At 44.2% G+C, this 21,713-nt stretch overlaps 1 protein-coding gene across 4 annotated transcripts in view; it reads right to left on the bottom strand.

Annotated features, from left to right (window-relative positions):
- Positions 1–2,763: 2,763 nt before the first annotated feature.
- Positions 2,764–21,713, bottom strand: part of ccser2b (coiled-coil serine-rich protein 2b) — a 47,899-nt gene continuing 28,949 nt past the window's right edge. The window contains exons 7-12 of one of the 4 annotated variants that reach the window (XM_017483749.3): positions 20,773–20,850; positions 16,916–17,002; positions 14,895–14,996; positions 11,042–11,129; positions 10,144–10,183; positions 6,630–6,895 (exon numbers count right to left, since the gene is read on the bottom strand). In XM_017483749.3, coding sequence (XP_017339238.1) covers positions 6,769–6,895; positions 10,144–10,183; positions 11,042–11,129; positions 14,895–14,996; positions 16,916–17,002; positions 20,773–20,850 — 522 coding nt within the window. In that variant the 3' untranslated portion in view covers positions 6,630–6,768. Of the gene's footprint in view, positions 6,896–10,143; positions 10,184–11,041; positions 11,130–14,894; positions 14,997–16,915; positions 17,003–20,772; positions 20,851–21,713 lie in introns of all 4 variants that reach the window. The other 3 variants (XR_008397633.1, XM_017483750.3, XM_017483748.3) reach the window with 3 other exon arrangements.

The following is a 21,713-nucleotide window of genomic DNA, read 5'->3' as shown; positions in this document are numbered from 1 at the left end:
CTAGCCCCTTTCTGCTATTAAAACATTTTAGTAACTTCTTGTGCATAAATAATTTGATAGATATTTCCTTGAAAGCCCTTTTTTTTTTTAAAGCGTGCTGCTGAAGTCATGTTTCCTCGTTATTCTGCTAGTTTACATGCTTTATAAACCTCCGTGTCCTGGAAGCTTAGGTTAAAACTCAGAAGCAGCTGTTAAATTCCAGCGGCCGCCCGTACGAGCGTCCCCGCGGCCCGGTTCCTTCCTCTTCTACGTCTTCACACTCTGCTCCAGCAAGCTCATGGAGGACGAATCATATCATTAATACTGTAAGGTTAGTTTTGATAGGAAATGTAAGAAATACCGCGTTACCAATGGCAACAATCTAAATGGGTCCTGCTGGAGAAGATGCTGATGCAGGTTCATGGGCTGGTGCTCCTTTCATTAGAAGGCTGAACTTCACATGGAATAAAGGGGTTCGGTACACACACAAACATACAAATAAGTTAAAGGCTGAAACTGTGTGTTTGGTTCTGTCTTTATTTCAAGACGAGGGATCAGGACACAAAAAACAAACAAAACAGCTTTGTTTCTCTTCCATCTCCCTGTGCAGTGAGTACCTAAAGTACCGCTCTCTTCCCAGATCTTCTCCCATTCATAATTAACATTAAATAAATTAATTAAAATGACACATCATACATTACAGTGCAAATTGTAGCGTTTGCATGAGCTGTTCTCTTATTGCACAAATTTAAGATCCAGTGTGTAAACAACAACAAAAACAAAATCAAATCAATACATTTTTTAAAGGAGACGTGGTGCTGATGATGAAATATCGACTACTGAGCTTTTAACAGCAAGCATTAACACTCACACGGGGTGAAGGAATCGCAGCCAGGACAAAACAGTCGTTTTTGAGCGAGAAAATGAGAAACATGCAGCTTCTAAAACGTCTTTCTCTCGCGCATCAGTTCATAACGATCATCTCTTAACTTTATGATCACGAGTCTTTAATAAAAGCAGATCTTACAGCATCCTGCCGCGTGTCAGGCCGTTATATCGCACGCTCACAGATATCAGACAACACTTTTGCGGTTATTATTAAATGTTTATTTGTGTGGTTCACTGATGTTTGTTGTTGTTAGCGTGTGATGTCGTCAGTAACGCAGTCAGGTATTGTGTATCGTGAGGTCACGTTATAATAGTGAGTGATATATGCATATTTATGAAGGTAAATCCAACGAGACAATTACTATACAGTTCTACAGCACGGGGGTCACTGCTGCTCTCGCGTCTGCAGCAAAAGCACACGTGAAGCACAAATCAAAAGCTTTTACATCAGACATGAGGACAAGAGACAGAAAGACTGGAACACGTACTGGGGTTTTTCATACACACGTGAGGAAGTGCAGCTCACCTGTGGCTCGTGTGTGTGTGTGTGTGTGTGTGTGTGTGTGTGTGTGTGTGTGTGTGTGTGTGTGTGTGTGGTCTTAGATCTGAAGTTCACATCAAACCTAAGGCCCCTCAGACACGTATATGGACATTTATTAAAACATTGTGTGTGTATAAAAAAAGCAAAGACAAATAAAACTGCAAATAATAAATTACAGAGTAACGAAACCTGATCAGAGTCCCAGCACATTCATAAGACACACACACACACATTTCAGGGGTCGTTTAGAAAATGAGGCGGAGGCTCAGAACAGTTTACGAGCAATGAAATGCCGGTGTTGATAACAGGAAGCGTCTGAAGCAGAAGCTGAAACTAAACGTCGCTGAAGAAAGCGTTCAGTCGAGTAGAAAATATTTTCTCACCAAAATGTCAAACCAGAAAAAAAAACATGAATTATATCGAACGCTCGGAAATGTAAACCCTCAAAACAATTACTAGGCACTTTGTGCTTGACGCGTGAATAAAACACTCAGGAGTGTGCTGTTATATGAAACACACACACAATATATTATATATATATATCTCAGTGACAGGATTGTGTGATCTGGTTACCATCTCAAAACATTCCTCTAACAGCACATCCCCAAGTGTTTTATTCCTCTTACTCCACAACAAATTATCAACAATTTTGGAATTGATTCTAGAATGTCATACACTTTTTTAAATCAATTTGTAGTTAGTTAATATTGTGGAACGTCGGCAAAATGTCACTTACGTTATAGCAGCTATAAACAGAGGTTCCCTCACCAGCCTCTCTCTTTATCCTCTCTTTATTCTCTCTCTTTATAGAGAATCCACAGAGCAGCACAAACTCCTCCCTCCGGAAGATGTCGGAAAACTTTACAGCTTTACCTCTGACTGTTACAAAGCACTGACACTGGAGACTCCTTCCATAAGCTTCAGGAAAGTGACAACTGGTTTCACAAACCATGACAAAGGATAAAATCACGGTACTGAAGCCTAATAAATACAAACATCAGTCAAATAAAAAAAGGTGAAAAAGACAAAACTGAAATGAAAATCCCAACAAGAAGAAACAATATTCAGCTTTTCAGTCAGTTTAAGACCCGCGTTTCTCTCAGAGGTGAAGCGCTGCCTTAACATCTTCAAGCAAACACTGTGTTCATTCTCGTCCTCTGTGTAACTGAAAAAGTGTTTATATTTTGTGTGTGTGTGTGTGTGTGTGTGTGTGTGTGTGCGCTCACTAGTCTCACGATTAGCCTATTCTCTTCCACTGCAATCAACACACTCTATCTACACACACTTCAGCTCTAAGACAGAGCAGAACTGTAAGTACTCTCTGTAGAGGGAGACTCTCTGTGTGAGTGTGTGTGTGTGTGTGAGTGTGTGTGTGTGTGTGTGTGTGTGGAGGATAGAGGTGTAGTGACAGAAGTATTTGAGGATTACAGTGAGGATTCTTCTGCACAGAGACGCTGCTGTACTCCTGAGTTTCAGTGATCAGAATAATCACGAGCGCTCCTCACTGCGCTGAAACACACCACAGCTGGTGTGAGTCTGAACCACGTGGAGGTCACGTCAGATTCAGACTCCCATCTCTTTCAGGAGCGTTTTAGAGAGAGAGCAGAGATGAAAAGCCCTGTCATAGACACAGACTGTATAAGTACAGAATAAAACACAGTGTGTGTGCAGTGCTGTTAGAGGAAAATAATCAGTGTGGTGTGGTGAAGTTACTGTTAGCATGATGATGCTGATTATTCTCCTATAACCAAGTGTTTTATTCCTCTGTTACCAAGGCGACATGTAAACAATTACAACTTATTTATTAACACGTCATAATTGTTATGGATTTTTACAGTAGTTACATTAATGAATAAGCGGGGTGTGTGTGTGTGTGTGTGTGTGTGTGTGTGTGTGTGTGTGTGTGCGCACAGTGCTGTGGTGTTTAAATAAAACACTCAGCATGTGACGTACTCCGGGAAGCTCAACTAAATAAAATCTTGCATAGAAAGCGTGGCAGTAGTGTGTAGAGTGTGTGCAGCATGTGCAGAGAGTGTGTAGAGTGTGTGTAGAGTATGTAGAGTGTGTGTAGTGTGTGTGTGTAGAGTGTGTGTAGAGTATGTAGAGTGTGTGTAGTGTGTGTGTGTAGAGTATGCAGAGTATGTAGAGTGTGTATGCAAGGTGTGTGTAGAGTGTGTACAGTATGCAGAGTGTGTGTAGTGTGTGTATAGAGTGTGTGTGTATAGCATGCAGAGTGTGTGTAGTGTGTGTATAGTATGCAGAGTGTGTGGTGTGTAGTGTGTGTATAGAGTGTGTGTGTATAGTATGCAGAGTGTGTGTAGTGTGTGTGTATAGTATGCAGAGTGTGTGTAGTGTGTGTAGAGTGTGTGTGTATAGTATGCAGAGTGTGTGTAGTGTGTGTACAGAGTGTGTGTATAGTATGCAGAGTGTGTGTAGTGTGTGTATAGAGTGTGTGTGTATAGTATGCAGAGTGTGTGTAGTGTGTGTACAGAGTGTGTGTGTATAGTATGCAGAGTGTGTGTAGTGTGTGTATAGAGTGTGTGTAAAGTGTGTGTGTATAGTATGCAGGGTGTGTGTAAAGTGTGTGTGTATAGTATGCAGGGTGTGTGTAGTGTGTGTAGTGTGTGTGTAGTGTGTGCATAGAGTGTGTGTAGAGTGTGAGAAGTTTTCTAATAAATGAATCATTACTCTAAGGTCAGTGAACTACAGGAGCAGAAGATTATGTTTAGTAAATATGATATACAGTCATGGCGTGAGGGAGTTTATTAAGAGCACGACTTTGTGGAAGCGTCTCTGCACGTCACTCCTGCATGATGAAACCTTTCTATTCTGGTGGGCGTGGTCTCGTGCAGGGTGACTCCGCCCCATCCACAGAGCAAAGGGATCACCGAATGGTTTGATGTAACACAGATGGTCTGGACCTCACACTCTCTACATCTCAGCACAAATAAGACTCTCTCTACCTTTCTTTCTTTCTCTCTCTCTCTCTCTCTCTCTCTCTCTCACACACACACACTAACTACATCTCAACACAAATAAGACTCTCTCTACCTTTCTCTCTCTCTCTCTCTCACTCTCTCTCACACTCTCTCTCTCTCTCTCTCTCTCTCACACTCTCTCTCTCTCTCTCTCACACACACTAACTACATCTCAACACAAATAAGACTCTCTCTACCTTTCTCTCTCTCTCTCTCTCACTCTCTCTCACACTCTCTCTCTCTCTCTCACACTCTCTCTCTCTCTCTCTCTCTCACACACACTAACTACATCTCAACACAAATAAGACTCTCTCTACCTTTCTCTCTCTCTCTCTCTCTCTCACACTCTCTCTCTCTCTCTCACACTCTCTCTCTCTCTCTCTCTCACACACACTAACTACATCTCAACACAAATAAGACTCTCTCTACCTTTCTCTCTCTCTCTCTCTCTCTCTCTCTCACACTCTCTCTCTCTCTCTCACACACACTAACTACATCTCAACACAAATAAGACTCTCTCTACCTTTCTCTCTCTCTCTCTCTCACACTCTCTCTCACACTAACTACATCTCAACACAAATGAGACTCTCTCTACCTCCATCAATGCAACACCCTCTCTTTCTCTCTTCCTTTCACTCACTCAGTGAGGATCTTATCGTAGAACAGAAAACGGCTGGAACACTGGGTCCACCAAGCGTTACTGCATCTCCTCCTCTCTTCAGCTCTACTCTCAAGCTCTTTCTCCTCTCTCTCCAGTCTGTATAAACTCTACTGCAGCTCAGGGGGAGGATTCCTGTGTTTTGATGAAGAAAGTGGACATGTTGGGGTAGATCATGTGCGGTGAAGGGACAGAGAGTGAACACACTCACTCAGAACCGAGAGAGTGTGAACGTTTCTGTAGGAGGACAAGAGCAGCAGTGCGCTGATGTATCAGTCACTTATTACAGTAATGGATCACGCCGTCTTGCGCTCCTACACCAGACAGAGGAACAGTCTGATGTGATGGAAACAGTAGAAGACGTATGCCACTCGTTTTAAAGGGCAACTCACACAGCTCTGACATTTACACACAGCTGACCTTCACACACAGCACGTATCTATTACATTCATAATAATAATAATAAAAACAAGCTGACCGTCAAACTACCACCCGTTGGATTATCAAGTGTACGATGATGCTGAGTTTTTAATGTTTAATAATACAGAATAATATCAAGCTCTTTTCGATTGTCATTACTGTGGTTTCTTTTCTACATTAGTCAGATTTATTTATTAGCATTGTGAAGATCTAAAGGCAATAAAGGGATTGTCAATAGCCTTTCAGAATATAATGCGCTGAATAAATGGGATTTTACCCAAGACTTGAGTGTGTTTAGCTTTCTCCTGGTACAGACAGTGGGAACTGAGGAGGTTTCTCTTTTTGCTACTCACGCTTCATCACTTGGAGGAAAGTGCTATCTGCCCTACATGAGCTCTCGATTTGACAGTGCCGTTATGATCGACAGGTGATAGAGTAAAGCCCCTCCCACTCAGACAGCACAGCCAATTACACTCTCGAGACTCCTGGCCACATCGTCGGGATTCAGAATTGTAATCTCCCTAAGTTCGAGTTATTTTAACTGCGTGTTGTAAGTATAGAGCCTGGGCAGACCAAACACATCGGGTACTGTTTGATAAAATAAATATGAGCTCAGAGATCAGCAGCGATTCAGAGCTGGTAACCTGGCCGAGGAGTGGAGCGTGGAGTGATGCCTTGAGCAGTGCTGTAGAGGAGGAGAGGAAGAAAGAGGAAAAGCGGAGCAGAGGGAAGGGGTTAGTGGCTCTTTGGTTTAGGGAGGCGAGAGTTACAGGCGTTAGACGGATCTTGAACCCGGACCGAGCCGGTCTCCTCGTTTCTAGGAGCTGAGATCTTTCTGATGCCTGAGCTGTGTGTTGATGGAATTAGATTGGACTGTGATGCTGAGCTGATGCAGGGCAGGCCGCGGGATGGAGGGGGCAGATGTCTGGTCCTGGATGGACCGCTGAGACCTCGGTGAGCACCAAATGCACTACGCACTCCTCGTCCTAAGCCGACCTGCTCGCCTCCTCGGGGTTTCATGAGAACAGGAGCTTTCCTATCTCTGCTGAATGTGTGAGGGTCACCGAGCTGTTGATTCGTCCTCCTCAGCTGGACGTAGTTACCAACATGAGCCCTGGGGCTGTCTGACTCGTCTATCCGGAGATGGGTGTTTAGGAGGAGGAGGAGATTATCTGAGTTCAGAGTGCTGGAGGATAAAGAGGCAGCAGCGGCACTAACAGCAGGAGCAGTCGTGGGCACAGAGGAAGGAAGCATGGCATTACTGGTGGCAGAAACGGGTAAAACTACAGTGCAGGACTGGGGCTTCACTGGACCGTCACCAGGCTGGGAATCCACACGGTCACTGAGGGCCTCTGAGAGGGCTGGGTGTGATGGTCTTGCCAACTTGTTGTGGTTGCTGGCTGAGGGCTGGGAAGGCTGTAGTATCTGAGGCTGAGGGAGGGGAAAAAAGAACAGAATTATTGTAAGTAATTTTCTAACAGGTTCAACTGTACCGTTCATTTTCCAGAAGAAAACCCCAGGCTTTATAGACAGAACATTCATCTCTGTTCTGTTTGTTGATTTTTTTTTCTTAAACGAGAAGTGTGTTGAAAGACTTAACTGATTTCCACAACAGCCAATAGTATTCGAGATGCACCACACCGTCAAATCTAAACAGTACCTTAGCAAAAACAGCTAAATAAGAAGTTCAAACAAGCTTGTTTTCAGAGGTGTAGGATTTCTCACTGAAATCGCAACTCTGACACGTTCGGTAACCTCGCAGAACCAACACGTCTCGGACCGCTGCCGGGCCTCGGGTTCATTTGTTCCGATGTTTGTCCTGCTCAGTTTGTTTAAGGACAAAAAAAACAAATACGTGTTTTTTAAAACTTATTTGTGTCTACAGCACCAAAAGACCAACAACTTTTGATTTCATGGGGATTTTAAAGAAGAACCACCGTCCACAAAATGACTTGATTCCCAGAGTGTAAGTGATGTTGGCAGAGCTGAAGGAAACTCAACAGCGCTGCAATTATTAACAGTGATGTGGACCTCCACGCGAGGGTATGAGGTCACAATCAAAGCTCAGCACACAGCGTTCAGCACACCAGCGCACCTCTTCATCTGACACGTTAAGAATACCACACCGAGTTTCAGATTTGACAGGTTCATGAGCCGAGCGAATCGGCTGAGGGGTGAGAGAGAGAGAGAGAGAGAGAGAGAGAGAGAGAGAGAGAGAGATACTGATATAAGACCGGTGTCATGCACAGAGCCACTTGCACAAAGATTACACAAGTAGTAGTCAGGAGGAGACCACATACGCAGGCATGAGTCCGTCTGACACGGCAGCCTCAAAGAGAATTATTCTGTGTGATGCTCTCGTCGGCAGTGGACGGATCTGCGGGTGCTATTGTGCAGCGGCGCTTTTGATGTGGGTTCTGCTTTTCACATAGCCTTTCTTTAAGGTCCGCTTGATGTCCAAACTGGGCCGGTTTCACTCTGGAATACGCTGGGAGATATTAGAGCGTGAAAAGGAACTGAACTGAATCTGAATGTTATTATATCGAGATCTTAGTGGACTGATGGATAGTCAGGTTGAGGTTTCTGGCTCCCATGTTGCAGGAGGCCAGACAGAGCACTAACAATGAGAAAAGGATTTTCTGGCTCACAGCACCACCTTCTGGTTCACCTCCATGTTCTTATTCCTTAGAATAAACATGGTAGTACTTTCATGATGCTCACCGCATCGATTGCTCTCACCTCCCTCTCCACCTGTCAATATTTGCCTCAGCCCTAAGGCTAGGACTTTAAAAATACATTTTATTCATACCCACAGTCTCAAAAGCCAGGGAGACTGGAAAGGGGACGAGAGCAGTCCTCCACATGGTTGAGGTGTGACCCAGCGCTGGAGAAGTCAGTCTGAGACTCCTCACCCAAAGTTTTTACATTGATGAACAAAACAAAGAACAGGCAACGACCTCATAGGGACACTTCCTAAATAATTCATGGAGGCTTGTCAGGGTTTAGGACCCAGAAGTGGACAAAATATGACACTGTTTCAGAGGGAGAGAGAGACAGAGAGATGGAGTGTGAGTGAGACAGGGAGAGAGACCGAGAGAGAGGGGGAGAGAGAGAGAGAGAGAGAGAGAGAGAGAGAGAGAGAGAGAGAGGAGAGCGCGAGCAAGTGAGTGAGAGATACATAGAGAGAGAGAGAGAGAGAGAGAGAGACAGATGGACAGAGAGAGTGAGAGAGAGACAGATGGAGTGTGAATGAGACAGGGAGAGAGAGAGTGAGAGAGAGAGAGACAGATAGAGAGAGAGAGAGTCAGAGAGAGAGAGAGAGAGACAAAGAGAGAGAGAGAGTGAGAGAGAGAGAGACAGTTAGAGAGAGAGAGACAGAGAGAGGGGGTGAGAGAGAGAGTGCGAGTGAGTGAGAGAGCGAGTGAGTCAGAGAGTGAGCGAGTGAGTGAGATAGAGAGAGAGATAAATAGAGAGAGAGAGACAGACAGAAACAGAAAGAGAGAGACAGGAAGAGAGAGAGAGACAGAGACAGAAAGAGAGAGACAGAGACAGAGAGAGAGACAGAGAGACAAAAAGAGAGAGAGAGACATGTAGAAGAAAGAGTAAAATCTTGGAAGGATACACAGAAAAAGCCATCAAGGGGAAAGGCAGATGTGAGGAAGTGAGAGATGGAAAAGATGAAGTTTAACATGAGGAACTTCCACAACACCACATACTCCATCAGGTGAATTCAAAGCCACACCTACTCGACAGGCGCCACGACGACTGCATCCTAATCTGCATTTAATTCAACGCTATACAAACTGACTGTGAAAACATTTGAATAATAATGGCGCAGTCTCTCCGGAAAGTTCCACACACACTTTAAATAATAATTAGAATAAGAATACAAACACGGCATTGAGTCCCTGTTCACGTCGGGGCCCAGGCACTGACGCACCATTAAAGCAGAGAAGACTTTAACGTGAGTGTTAACGTGTTCCAGCTGCAGAGCGTTTATCACGCCGCAGTCTTGTATAACACACAGAGAAATGACATGAAGGTGCTGAGGTGAGAGCAGCACGTCTCCCAGGTACTACCACGAGTTCTCTACAGACCTCGACCACACACAGACCCACTTCTTCACTCATCATCACTGCCAGAGACTTCGTCTCAACTACCCTATAACGTGTGTTTGTGTGTGTGATGTCACAACACGGAATTAAAACAATTTATCCAAATAAACCTCCTCAGTGAATATTAAAAATAAACGTCTAGAGAAAATGCTGTTTTACTCTTCATCATCATCATCATCATCACGGCAGAACTATATATTACACAAGTCTCACCGCCTCCTGTTAATGAGAACGTTAGTGTTAATGAGAACGTTAGTGTTAATGAGAACGTTAGTGTTAATGAGAACGTTAGCGTTAATCAGGGTGTTGGTGTTTTGTTTTTTTTAAAAAGCAAGAGAGCAAAAAAGACAGGCACAGAGCGATAGAGAGTGAGAGAAAGAGAGCAAGAGAGAAAGAGTGAGAGATACTAGGAAAGACAGACAGAAAAATACTGGGAATGAGAGACAGGCAGGTAGGCAGGCAGGCAGACAGACATTGGGATAGAGACAGACAGACAGAGAGATATACAGATAGAGAGACAGACGTGGGATGGGGGAGGGGTTATTTTAGAGTAAAGTACTGTACCACGCTGTATCTGTGAAGTAATGCACTAACTCCTCCACTCCTGAGCCAGGGGCAGTGTGGGAGAGGCAGAGGGAGAGACAAGGAGAGGAGAGCTCCGTCAGTCTCACACACACACACACACACACACACACACACAAAAACCTGAGTATTTAGCACGGCTCAGCGTCGCTCACAGAGCCAGAGGCTTCATGCACTTCATGCCAGCGCGTGAAACACAAACAAGCATCAAAACAGACGGAGAGGAAGAGGCTGAGTTTAACCAGATGCTTACATCACCTCAGAGATCCAGTGGAGTGTGTGGGAAGAGCTAGCACACTGAGATAATGTGTGTATGCAACTGAGTGAGTGAGTGAGTGTGTGTGTGAGTGTGTTTGGCCATAGGGAATAAGAACAGTGTTCCATCCTCACAGTAAGACTCTTACACGAGTGCTGAAGTCGGGTTTAGTGTGTGTCCATGCTACCGCTGTCTCTTACACATGAACACACACACTTTCATTACAGAATGTGTGTGTGTGTGTGTGTGTGTGTGTGTGCATTTATCTATCAGCTCCTTCTGTCTCACAGCATGTTGCTCTTTAATCCAGTCTGAGAGAGAGGAGGAGCAGGATGTGAGTTTTTATTCATTTCTCCAATCAGAAGTGTACAACAGCGGTGATGTCTGATGTTTCAGTCAGAATCTGCTGAGAGGTGAAGAGATCGGTCTGATCACAGGTGATAATGAAAGGAGCAATCCAGCTGTGTATGAGAGAGAGAGAGAGAGAGAGAGAGAGAGAGATGGAGCAGGCGTGGTCGTGTGTGCGGGTAGAGACAGGGTGATCCACAGCATGTGGGGGGGGGGTAATTTGGGGACGGGGGCAGATGCAGGGGCAGTTTGGCGAGAGGGTTGAGACAGACTCACTCCGTTTGTGGTGGAGCGGGACACACACACGGCCAGTCCCCTGCTGCATCCGCCTCGGAGAGAGAGGAGGAGGAGGAGGAGGAATATCCTGTACAGAGATACAGAGAGATACACACTGACCCACTGTCTCTCTCTCTGTCTCTCACTCACTCACACACACACACACACACACACACACACTCACACACACACTCACACACACACACACACACTCACACACACACACACACACACACACACACACACACACACACACACTCACACACACACACACACACACACACACACACACACACTCACACACACACACACTCACACACACACACACACACACTCACACAGTGTCTGCCCTCTGCAGTCAAATGGGTTGTGTTAATGAGACTTCATGCACAACCTGTAATTTTTTATCTGTTTATAGTTACACTTCATGTTCTGTGAAACAGGTTACGTCCTGTTCTCACTTATGCTACAGCGACTATAATCACTCCTTCCTTCTCTCTTCATTCTCTCCATCTCTCTTCGTCCTCTCCCTCTGCTCTCTTTCTATCCCTCTATGTCCCTCTAGTCTCTCTCCCTCCATTCTCTCCCTCTCTCTTCATTCTCTCCATCTCTTTTCATTCTTTCACTCTATCTCCCTCCTGTCTCTCTCCCTCTTCATTCTCTCCCTCTATTCTCTCTCCATCTCTCTCCCTCTAATCTCTCACCATCTCTCTCCCTCTATTCTCTCTTCATTCTCTCCATCTCTCTTCGTTCTCTCCCTCTGCTCTCTCTCTCCCTCTATCTCCCTCGTCTCTCTCTCTTCATTCTCTCCCTCTATCTCCCTCTAGTCTCTCTCCCTTCATTCTCTCTCTCTCCATCTATTCTCTCAATCTATTCTCTCTCCCTCCTCATTCTCTCTCCCTCTATTCTCTCTTCATTCTCTCCATCTCTCTTCGTTCTCTCCCTCTGCTCTCTTTCTCTCCCTCTATCTCCCTCGTCTCTCTCTCTTCATTCTCTCCCGCTATTCTCTCTCTTCATTCTTTCCCTCTATTCTTTCTCTTCATTCTCTCCCTCTATTCTCTCTCCATCTCTCTCCCTCTATTCTCTCAATCTATTCTCTCTCCCTCCTCATTCTCTCCCCCTCTATTCTCTCCCCATCTCCATTCTCTCTCTCATCATTCTCTTTCTCTTCAAGTTAATAAAAGTAAAGCAGCTTGTCACGTTACAGAGAAACCACAAAGACGACATCAGAAATGAATCTTTACCTCTGACTGTTACAGAGCGCTGACACTGGAGACTCCTTCCATAAATGTTACATAAATAAACATGTCCTTAAGGAAAAATGTTTTTTTATCCGTTTATGTGGAGCGCCCGCAAGTTTCAGTTGTTACTATAGAAACCATAACATCATAAACAGCACTGCAGCGTAAACACAAATAAAAAGAGATTTGAAAAAGTTTTCACCCCCCAAATTAGTTCTGGTTCAGTTTCCATCCTTAGTGACGGAGTTGAACGTGTATGCAGCGTCACATGTTCTCAGAATAAATCCTGCTTCTGGAAGAACTCAGACTGTGTGAGAGATAACACCTCAACACAGCATCATCATGAAGACCAAGGAGCGATCAACAAGTTCTGGACAAAAAAATCTAACTCGAGATGAAAATCCTTTAAAAAAATGTAAAGTGTGTGACAGAAGCGCGACTCTGCCTCGAGAAGACCGAAGACCTAAAGTCATTGAGTCAGTGAGCAGGTAAAGAGGGGATTAGTCACAGACACAACCACGAGAACAAGGAGAACTCTGAAGGAGCTGGAGATCCACAGCTCAGATGCAGAAGCTGCTCACAGGACAAACCTGAACCCTGCGCCCACGCGACCCCCGAACCCCCGAAAGGACGAAAGCCCTGTCACATCACTCTCTTTAGACAGAGATAGAGATGAAGTGAGGGCTCAGTCCCCCTACAACACTATCAGCACAGCATTGTGGGTAATGTAGGAAACCGTTAACCAACATTAAAGAATTCAAGTCGGAATTTCATTATAAAAAATCCTTGATGCTGCTGAAGGTTTATTATGGATTTTCACCGTGTTTAATCCAGTAATATCCTTCATTCATCTTCAGTAAGTGCTTTATCCTGGTCGGGATCCGGAGACAATCCCGGGAATACTGGGAGCTGCTTTTTATAGAACACATGGTGAGATCAGTATTTACTTTCATGTAGACTTTTGATCATGTAGCTGGCAATTACCTCCTGTAGTAGCTTTAGTCTCTCTCCCCCTCTCTCTCTCTCCCTCTCTCTCTCTCCCCCTCTCTCTCTCTCCCTCTCTCTCTCTCCCTCTCTCTCTCTCCCTCTCTCTCTCTCCATGTTCAGTATCATTATTAGCTCATATAACTCAGGATAAACAGTGGGATGTAAAACAAAAGCAATTTCACCCACTCACCCACTTAAAAAAGCCTAGCACTACCCATAATGCCTTTCTGCTGCTGCAGAAGATGAATGTGAGCAGTGAGGGAGAGAATCCTGCCCTTGATGCTGAGGTGTAATTGTGTGATTAAACACGGAGTTTGTCTCTCCACTCGGAGTCGCACAGCAGATCTCTCAGAACACTGCTGCACTCACATCACCTTCTCTGTTATTGCTGACACAAGTCCTTTATCTGCTACAAACACCGCGCAGAACCCTCTTTCAGAGGAGAAGGATGTGGAACACTCAGACACAGGAGAATTATTAGCAGAACTCCGAGTATCAGCTGATAATAAAAGCTGATAAAAAGACTTCACCAGGCTTCTGAATGACAAGAACATGAGTGTGTGTGTGTGGGGGGGGGGGGGGGGGTGTTAAATCAACACCACCCCCACCACCGCTTTTACAGTCAAATACACTAGTAGAGTTTTCTTCACACATCCTAGCTGGTTAGGAAGCTGAGGTCAGAGCACCTTCTGATCAGGAGCCCAGAATCTAAACCCTGAAACACAGCAGTCCCAAAGTCTGACTTCTGTACAAGCTGTACACAAATCTAAATCTAAACCATATGAATGAATTAATTACACTGTCCCTTTAAAGTCTGTGGAGGACACTGGAGGAGACGTGTTTAATCAGAGACGCCGCTTATCCGGAGAGGTGAATATTTTATAAATAACATGATGAATGAAGTTAAAGTTTGTCTGTAGGTTTAGCAGATGAGTGCTTGGTCAGATTATCCTTCACACCGCGTTTTCTTTACAGCAGAGCGCATCGAACACACTGACTTTTTTACTCATTTGTTGTTTTATATTGTAAAAGGTTTTAAACCATGGTTTTGTAAAACTACAATTTTGTAGAACTAAAAATCCTGTTATTAGTATTATTATTATTATTGTTTGATGGTGTCAGATGGTACACATGAACAGGATAAATTTATTAAATATTAGCATTAAGATGTGTGAAGACAATGTTTAAATCGAGAAAACATCATGCGCTCTTATAAAACATTTTCCAGACTATAATTTATTTACAGTCCAACAATAATCGTCACTTTGTCCTTCAAATCCGGGAAAACGTCATGAACACAGCTCATCTAGAAACTCTGGATATATTGTGAGAATTTTAATATTACACTGCGATTTTTCACTCTAATCAGCGTTTTTCAGGGATGTATGACATGATGAGATCGTAAAGTGGGCGGAGCTTAAAGCCTTCTTGAAATTTGATACATTTAAAAAAAAAAAAAAAAAAGAGGTTTGTGTGCTTTCACAATCACAACATAGTTATAAATGCGATTTACCCAAAAATCTGTTAATTGAGTAAAACGTTTCATTTCTCGGCTGATTATTCCATAAACAGTGTGAAGCCGGTCCCTGAGGGACGTGAGGACGGATCAGGAGGCGTGTACTCACGTTCTGTGATCTCCATGCAGTCTGAGTGCTCTTGTCCTGCTGCTCCAATCTCTGCAGCTCCCCCTGCTGGCAGAGGCACCGTGTCACCTCTGCAGGAGCCGCCTGTTCAACAAGACAAATAAAATGTTTATGGAAGGAGTCTCCAGTGTCAGCATTTTGTAACAGACAGAGGTAAAGCTGTAACTTTAAACATTCAAATGTAGTGAACAGTAAACTTAACTATAAATGAATAAAAATATGACTTCAATCTTCCGGTAAACTGCTGCAAGAGGAATAAAACACTTGGGGGTGTGCAGTTACAGGAAAATAATCAACCTCACGCTGTTAACAGCAACTGATCTGTCTAAGACCGGAGACACGGAGTGTGTTATTCCTTCCTTTATTATTTAGTTCCACATTACACCAATTCAATGTACTACCTACACAACAACATTGTGTGTGTGCGTGTGTGTATGTTCATGCTGCTCTAATGGCTGGCAGCGGCAGTGAGGATGCTGAAGAACACACTCATTTATTTCCCCAAAAAAACAGCAGCTCGAGAAGACAAATTAATCCTAACATGAAAAACAACATCAGCAGAACAGAAACTGTGTGGAGGCTGAACAGAGATCATCAGAGACAAGCCCAGGGAGAGAGGGGGGGGGGGAGCGAGAGGGAGAGAGGGGGAGGGAGAGAAAGACAGAGAGAGAAAGAGATAGATAGAGAGAGGGGGGAGAGGGCGAGAGAGGAACAGAAAGATAGAGAGAGGGAGAGACAGGGAGATAGGGAATGGGAGAGAGAGGGAGAGAGAGAGAGGGAGTGGGAGAGAGGGAGAGAGAGAGAGGGAGAGAGGGAGTGGGAGAGAGAGAGAGGGAGTGGGAGAGAGGGAGTGGGAGAGAGGGGGAGAGAGGGAGTGGGAGAGAGGGGGAGAGAGGGAGTGGGAGAGAGAGGGGGTGGGAGAGAGAGGGAGAGGGAGTGGGAGAGAAAGAGAGGGAGTGGGAGAGAAAGAGAGGGAGAGGGAGAGAGGGAGAGAGAGGGAGAGAGAGAGGGAGTGGGAGAGAGGGAGTGGGAGAGAGGGAGTGGGAGAGAGAGGGAGTGGGAGAGAGGGAGTGGGAGAGAGAGGGAGAGGGAGTGGGAGAGAGAGGGAGTGGGAGAGAGAGGGAGTGGGAGAGAGGGAGTGGGAGAGAGAGGGAGAGGGAGTGGGAGAGAGAGGGAGAGGGAGTGGGAGAGAGAGGGGGAGAGGGAGAGAGGGAGAGAGAGGGAGAGAGGGAGAGAGAGAGGGAGTGGGAGAGAGGGAGTGGGAGAGAGGGAGAGGGAGAGAGGGAGAGAGGGAGAGAGAGAGAGGGAGAGAGAGACCTAAGGCGCACACACACACACACACACACGCACACTATCTCTACCTAAAGAGAGCGATGCGGCGGTGATGTATTCCTACAGTCTGTACACTCTGCTCAAACACATCAGCTTCCAAAGCTCCAACTTTCACACTAACACCACCGTCAACGCCATCATGCTCGTCATCTCGTACATCGCTAACTAGCCGAGCTGAACTGCATTCTGGGACTTTGAGTAAAGCGTTTGCTCCAACGTGTCCGCTGCTTCTACACTGCATTTCTCATCAACATGCAGCTGGGGAATGAAAAGTGAGTGAGGAAAGACGTTTTGTTTGTAGGAGTAAAGGAGTGTTTGAGATATTTTATCCTATTAAACTCCAGTTGTAGCCGTGCGAACGACAACAACGTTCTCCTGTGACCTCAGAAGGTCTCACAGGAACAACCCTGTGAAACACACCACCGAGCAACACATTATTTATCCAGATTCACTAAACACATCACACACGTTTCCACACAATCAGATCATTTTAACTCCACTGACGCGCTCATTACCCGCGTGTTCAACCATACACACTGTGTTTGCACATTCGTGATCCTCCTGCTCAAACCTCAGAAATGAAGCTGGAAGTAAACACTGAAATAAATAAATAAATAAATAAATGTGTAGGAGTTTGATAACTGCTGGAAGTGAGAAATGAAGCCGTGTACCAGCTGCTGAGTGAGTTTAGAAATCAGTACGTCTCTCCCTCTGAGCTCTTCTCTTAGCTTCTGCACCTCCTTCAACAGCTCGTCCACCTGGACCATCAGAGATCAGAACACACAGATACACACTCACACACACACACACACACACAGGAGTTCATCACAAATCATCACAGATCTCCTGCTGTATCAGTGTGAGATAGATCATTAACACACTAGTGAGAAAGTGATTAGACTCTGAATCGACTCGCTGCAGGAAAGGAATCAAACATGCCGTGTGTTTTGGGTTGGTTTTTTGGTTAAACTGAGCCAAAGCACAGAGCTGCAGCACCGCAAAAACAACAGAAAAACTGAACTAAACTCTGTATGTGGTGCACAAAACTCATTATTTAAATAATTATCTGATCGTTTATTTAACGCCGTGTTCTCCGTGCCCAGCTGATTTTACTGATGTCTGCTTGCTCTCGGTAAAGGCTTGTTTAACCTTTTCCATCACTGTACATTTCTGACTAAGGACTGAAAGAGTTTTATGAGGACATTTCCAGCCTTATACACATCTTTTGTGTCTAATTATGTGTGAAACCAAGCCAAATAGATAATGAATTAAAAGAAACTATTAGACTCTGAATCAGACGCGAGACACTGACTAACAGGCACGAAAGTGCAGTTAGTGTTTAAAATCAGTCAACTGGGTCCGTGTGTTTTTTCCTCTAAAAACCAAACACAGGACAATTCTGTCATCAAAAATCTGCCATTTTGTGTAATTCTCAATATACAATGTGTTTACTTTAACATCTTTTACTCTCTTCTCTTCCCATAATAAAAAAGGAGTAAATAATCCTTCTTCACATTCATTACATCCATGACTGTATTTCACATACACCTTCACGGAGAGCAGATCTAAGGGGCGTGGCACTCTGTGTGATCACCTGACTACTACGACTGTCACTGATTGGCTGCATGAATCTACAGACTGGGAGAGAAGGAAATCAGCCCCAGCGTCATGTCTCTCTTCTTCATGCCGTTCTGTGTGCTATTATTACGACCTGTTGGTGGTTCTGTTGAGCTTTATGAAAAAATAAATAATAATAAAATGATTTAAAAAAATAACACCTCATATTGTTGTCTTTTTATGTTTGAATGCACATTGACACCAGCTGTATTAATCACTGTAGTGTGTGAGAGAAATATAAGAACAGGAGAGTGAGGTGAGGCAGTGTACACACTCAGGAGAACAGATTTCAACACCATCGCTTACAGAGCTCTGACCTGTAAAAGCTTCCACTCGCTGATTCAGTCGTTCTCACTGTTACTCTAGTACTAAACTCATTCATCAGCATCCAGGATTCATTTAGCAATGAATTATTATGTGTATTAGAGTGTGTTGTTGTGTATTAGAGTGTGTATTAGACTTTGTTGGTGTGTATTATAGTGTGTATTAGACTGTGCTGGTGTGTATTAGAGTCTTGTGTATTAGACTTTGTTGGTGTGTATTGGAGTGTGGTGTTGTGTACTGGAGTGGGTTGGTGTGTATTGGGGTGTGTATTGGAGTGTGGTGTTGTGTACTGGAGTGTGGCGTTGTGTGTGTGTTGTGTATTGGAGTGCGGTGGTGTGTATTAGAGTGTGTGTTAGTGTGTATTGGAGTGTGTGTTAGTGTGTGTGTTAGTGTGTGTGTTAGTGTGTATTGGAGTGTGTGTTAGTGTGTGTGGTAGTGTGTATTGGAGTGTGTTAGAGTGTATTGGAGTGTGTTAGAGTGTATTGGAGTGTGTGTTAGAGTGTATTGGAGTGTGTTAGAGTGTATTGGTGTGTTAGAGTGTACTGGAGTGTGTTACAGTGTATTGGAGTGTGTGTTAGTGTGTATTGGAGTGTGTGTTAGTGTGTATTGGAGTGTGTTAGAGTGTATTGGAGTGTGTTAGAGTGTATTGGAGTGTGTGTTACAGTGTATTGGAGTGTGTGTTAGTGTGTGTGTTAGTGTGTATTGGAGTGTGTTAGAGTGTATTGGAGTGTGTTAGAGTGTATTGGAGTGTGTGTTAGAGTGTATTGGAGTGTGTGTTAGAGTGTATTGGTGTGTTAGAGTGTACTGGAGTGTGTTACAGTGTATTGGAGTGTGTGTTAGTGTGTATTGGAGTGTGTGTTAGTGTGTATTGGAGTGTGTTAGAGTGTATTGGTGTGTGTTAGAGTGTACTGGAGTGCGTTACAGTGTATTGGAGTGTGTGTTAGTGTGTATTGGAGTGTGTGTTAGTGTGTATTGGAGTGTGTGTTAGTGTGTGTGTTAGTGTGTATTGGAGTGTGTTAGAGTGTATTGGAGTGTGTTAGAGTGTATTGGTGTGTTAGAGTGTACTGGAGTGTGTTACAGTGTATTGGAGTGTGTGTTAGTGTGTATTGGAGTGTGTGTTAGAGTGTATTGGAGTGTGTTAGAGTGTATTGGAGTGTGTTAGAGTGTACTGGAGTGTGTTAGAGTGTACTGGAGTGTGTGTTAGTGTGTATTGGAGTGTGTTAGAGTGTATTGGAGTGTGTTAGAGTGTATTGGAGTGTGTTAGAGTGTATTGGTGTGTGTTAGAGTGTACTGGAGTGTGTTAGTGTGTATTGGAGTGTGTGTTAGTGTGTACTGGAGTGTGTTAGAGTGTACTGGAGTGTGTGTTAGTGTGTATTGGAGTGTGTGTTAGTGTGTACTGGAGTGTGTTAGAGTGTACTGGAGCAGCTGCAGAAGGTGGTCTCAGTATTATCCAGAGCTTAGTGTGAAGATAACACAATAAACCCCGAGAGCAAACAGCTGATAAGCAGCGCAGTGCTAATGAAAGAACTTTATTAACTGATGGGGAAAATGCGAAGGAAGATGAACCGGTGACACGCAGGGGAATAGAGAGTTCTCGGCTGATTGCCTTCATGCGGTGGGACTGTAATCATATTTTCTGCCAGAGTTATAGTGCGTCAGTCTGTATTCCACTGAAGGAGGGAAAGTTCTGGAGAAATTACCTGAAATGAGGTGAAACCGTGATGGAGTTTAAAGAGCTGCTGAAATAAAATCTGTCTGAGAGTTTTTTATCCCTCTGCCCCAGTAGCAGGAGAGAATCTCTCATTTTGGAGAAATTCATGGAATTTTATAGTTCATCACTTCAAGGATTTCTTTAAAAAGATCCATCCTGCATTAGTCTTGTTTTTGTCTAGTTAAATGCTCTGTAGTTTGTATTTGCCCCGCCCCTCCTAGGTGGGCGTGGCCTGATGTACAGTAGCGGCCCTTTAGCAGTACAAATGGTACGTCGGTGTGTTTTCACGCACAGTATTCCCTTCTCCAACCGAGAATAAGTTCATGGAGCTTACTCGTGAAAGAGGGCGGGGTTTATATGAGTTTGAGAGTTTAATGTTGGCTCCTTCAGACTGATTGAGATTTCTGTCTTTATACACCATCTCCGTCAGTAAGAGTCAGTCATATCATCCTATTTCCCCGTCCATCTACCACCTGCACTCATGTGCTATTCCAGAGCGTTACTGAGCGCCAACACAAACACTAACTGCAACCAGGAAATGGGTTAGTGTTTCAAAAACCTCTCATGATGCCTACTGAAACTCTCTTCTGCTTACCTGCCTTTGGGATTTTCTTTATTAGTAAAAACTTCAGAGAAAAACTTTATTTGATTTGAGATGAAGCTCATGACGACAAAGTATAAAGACGCAAGGAGCTCGTCAGTGTGTTTAATGTTTGACTTGGAAACCTGACAGACAGAGATGTCCTGACTCTGACGTGCCGTCCACTGAATGCGGCTCTTAAATCTTCTGAATGTACAGGAGATGCGTGTAGGGTTATTACTGCGCAAATTACAAATATTCAGCACAGAATTGCTGCTTAAAACACAAACACTTACTTGTTGATAGCTCGGTTCTTCAGAAGATGGACTGGACTCTAACTGCTCAGCTTCATCAACTGATCCATCCTCTTCCAGCTACAAAGACACCGCCCCCACACACACACACACACACACACACACACACACACACACACACACAATGAGCCTAATTCTGCACAACAGCTTACCCTTAGCACTAACCATTTCCATTCTAACCTGCACCAAGTCTCACCTGGGACGTAATTAAACCTCTCCAGCACTTGTTTATAGTGCAATAAAGGAACTAAATAACAAAATGGAAATAAACAGAGCAGGAAACAATGCAGTGAAGCTACTGCCTTAATTATGACACGCAAATAAAGAGTCGACTCTTCACCCTGCTTAACGAAGGAATTAATCTGGCCGGGAGAGCGGAACGTCAACAAGCTCATGCATTGCTGCCCGAATCAGTATTCCGGTCTTCCTGAAGTCTCGAGTCCTAATCATATCCATCATGACACACAATAACAAAATGACCTGAGAGCTCAGTGTTGGAGAAAGCAGCTGCCTGTGCAGAATGTTGATGAGGTAATCGAGAAGCTTTTTGTAGATGAAGAGAAAATACCATCTCTCTCAACGATCCTGGATGGCTTCTGGGAGGTTGTTTGTTTTAAATCCAGCATGAAATTTGCGATGATGTTGCCGAGTGAGCGCCTGCTTCAGGTCATTTAATGAAACGTACATTAACCAGCGTTAGCTAATATAACATAAAATAACTTATGGTGAGATAGTTAAGTGCATTAGATACTACCGGAAACAACAGAACAACTTCTAAAAAGAATCAATTCTGGCTATGAAGTTAAATGAAATGCATCAATGAGGATTTAGGCCTCAGCACAGAGAGAGCGCTGGTTAAAGTAGTAAATGACCTACTACTGGCCTCAGATCAGGGTTGTGTCTCCTTGCTTGTGTTGTTTGAC

Source organism: Ictalurus punctatus, chromosome 13 (assembly GCF_001660625.3).
Source record: "Ictalurus punctatus breed USDA103 chromosome 13, Coco_2.0, whole genome shotgun sequence".
NCBI lineage: Eukaryota > Metazoa > Chordata > Actinopteri > Siluriformes > Ictaluridae > Ictalurus > Ictalurus punctatus.
This window is presented reverse-complemented; position numbering and strand designations above follow the sequence as displayed.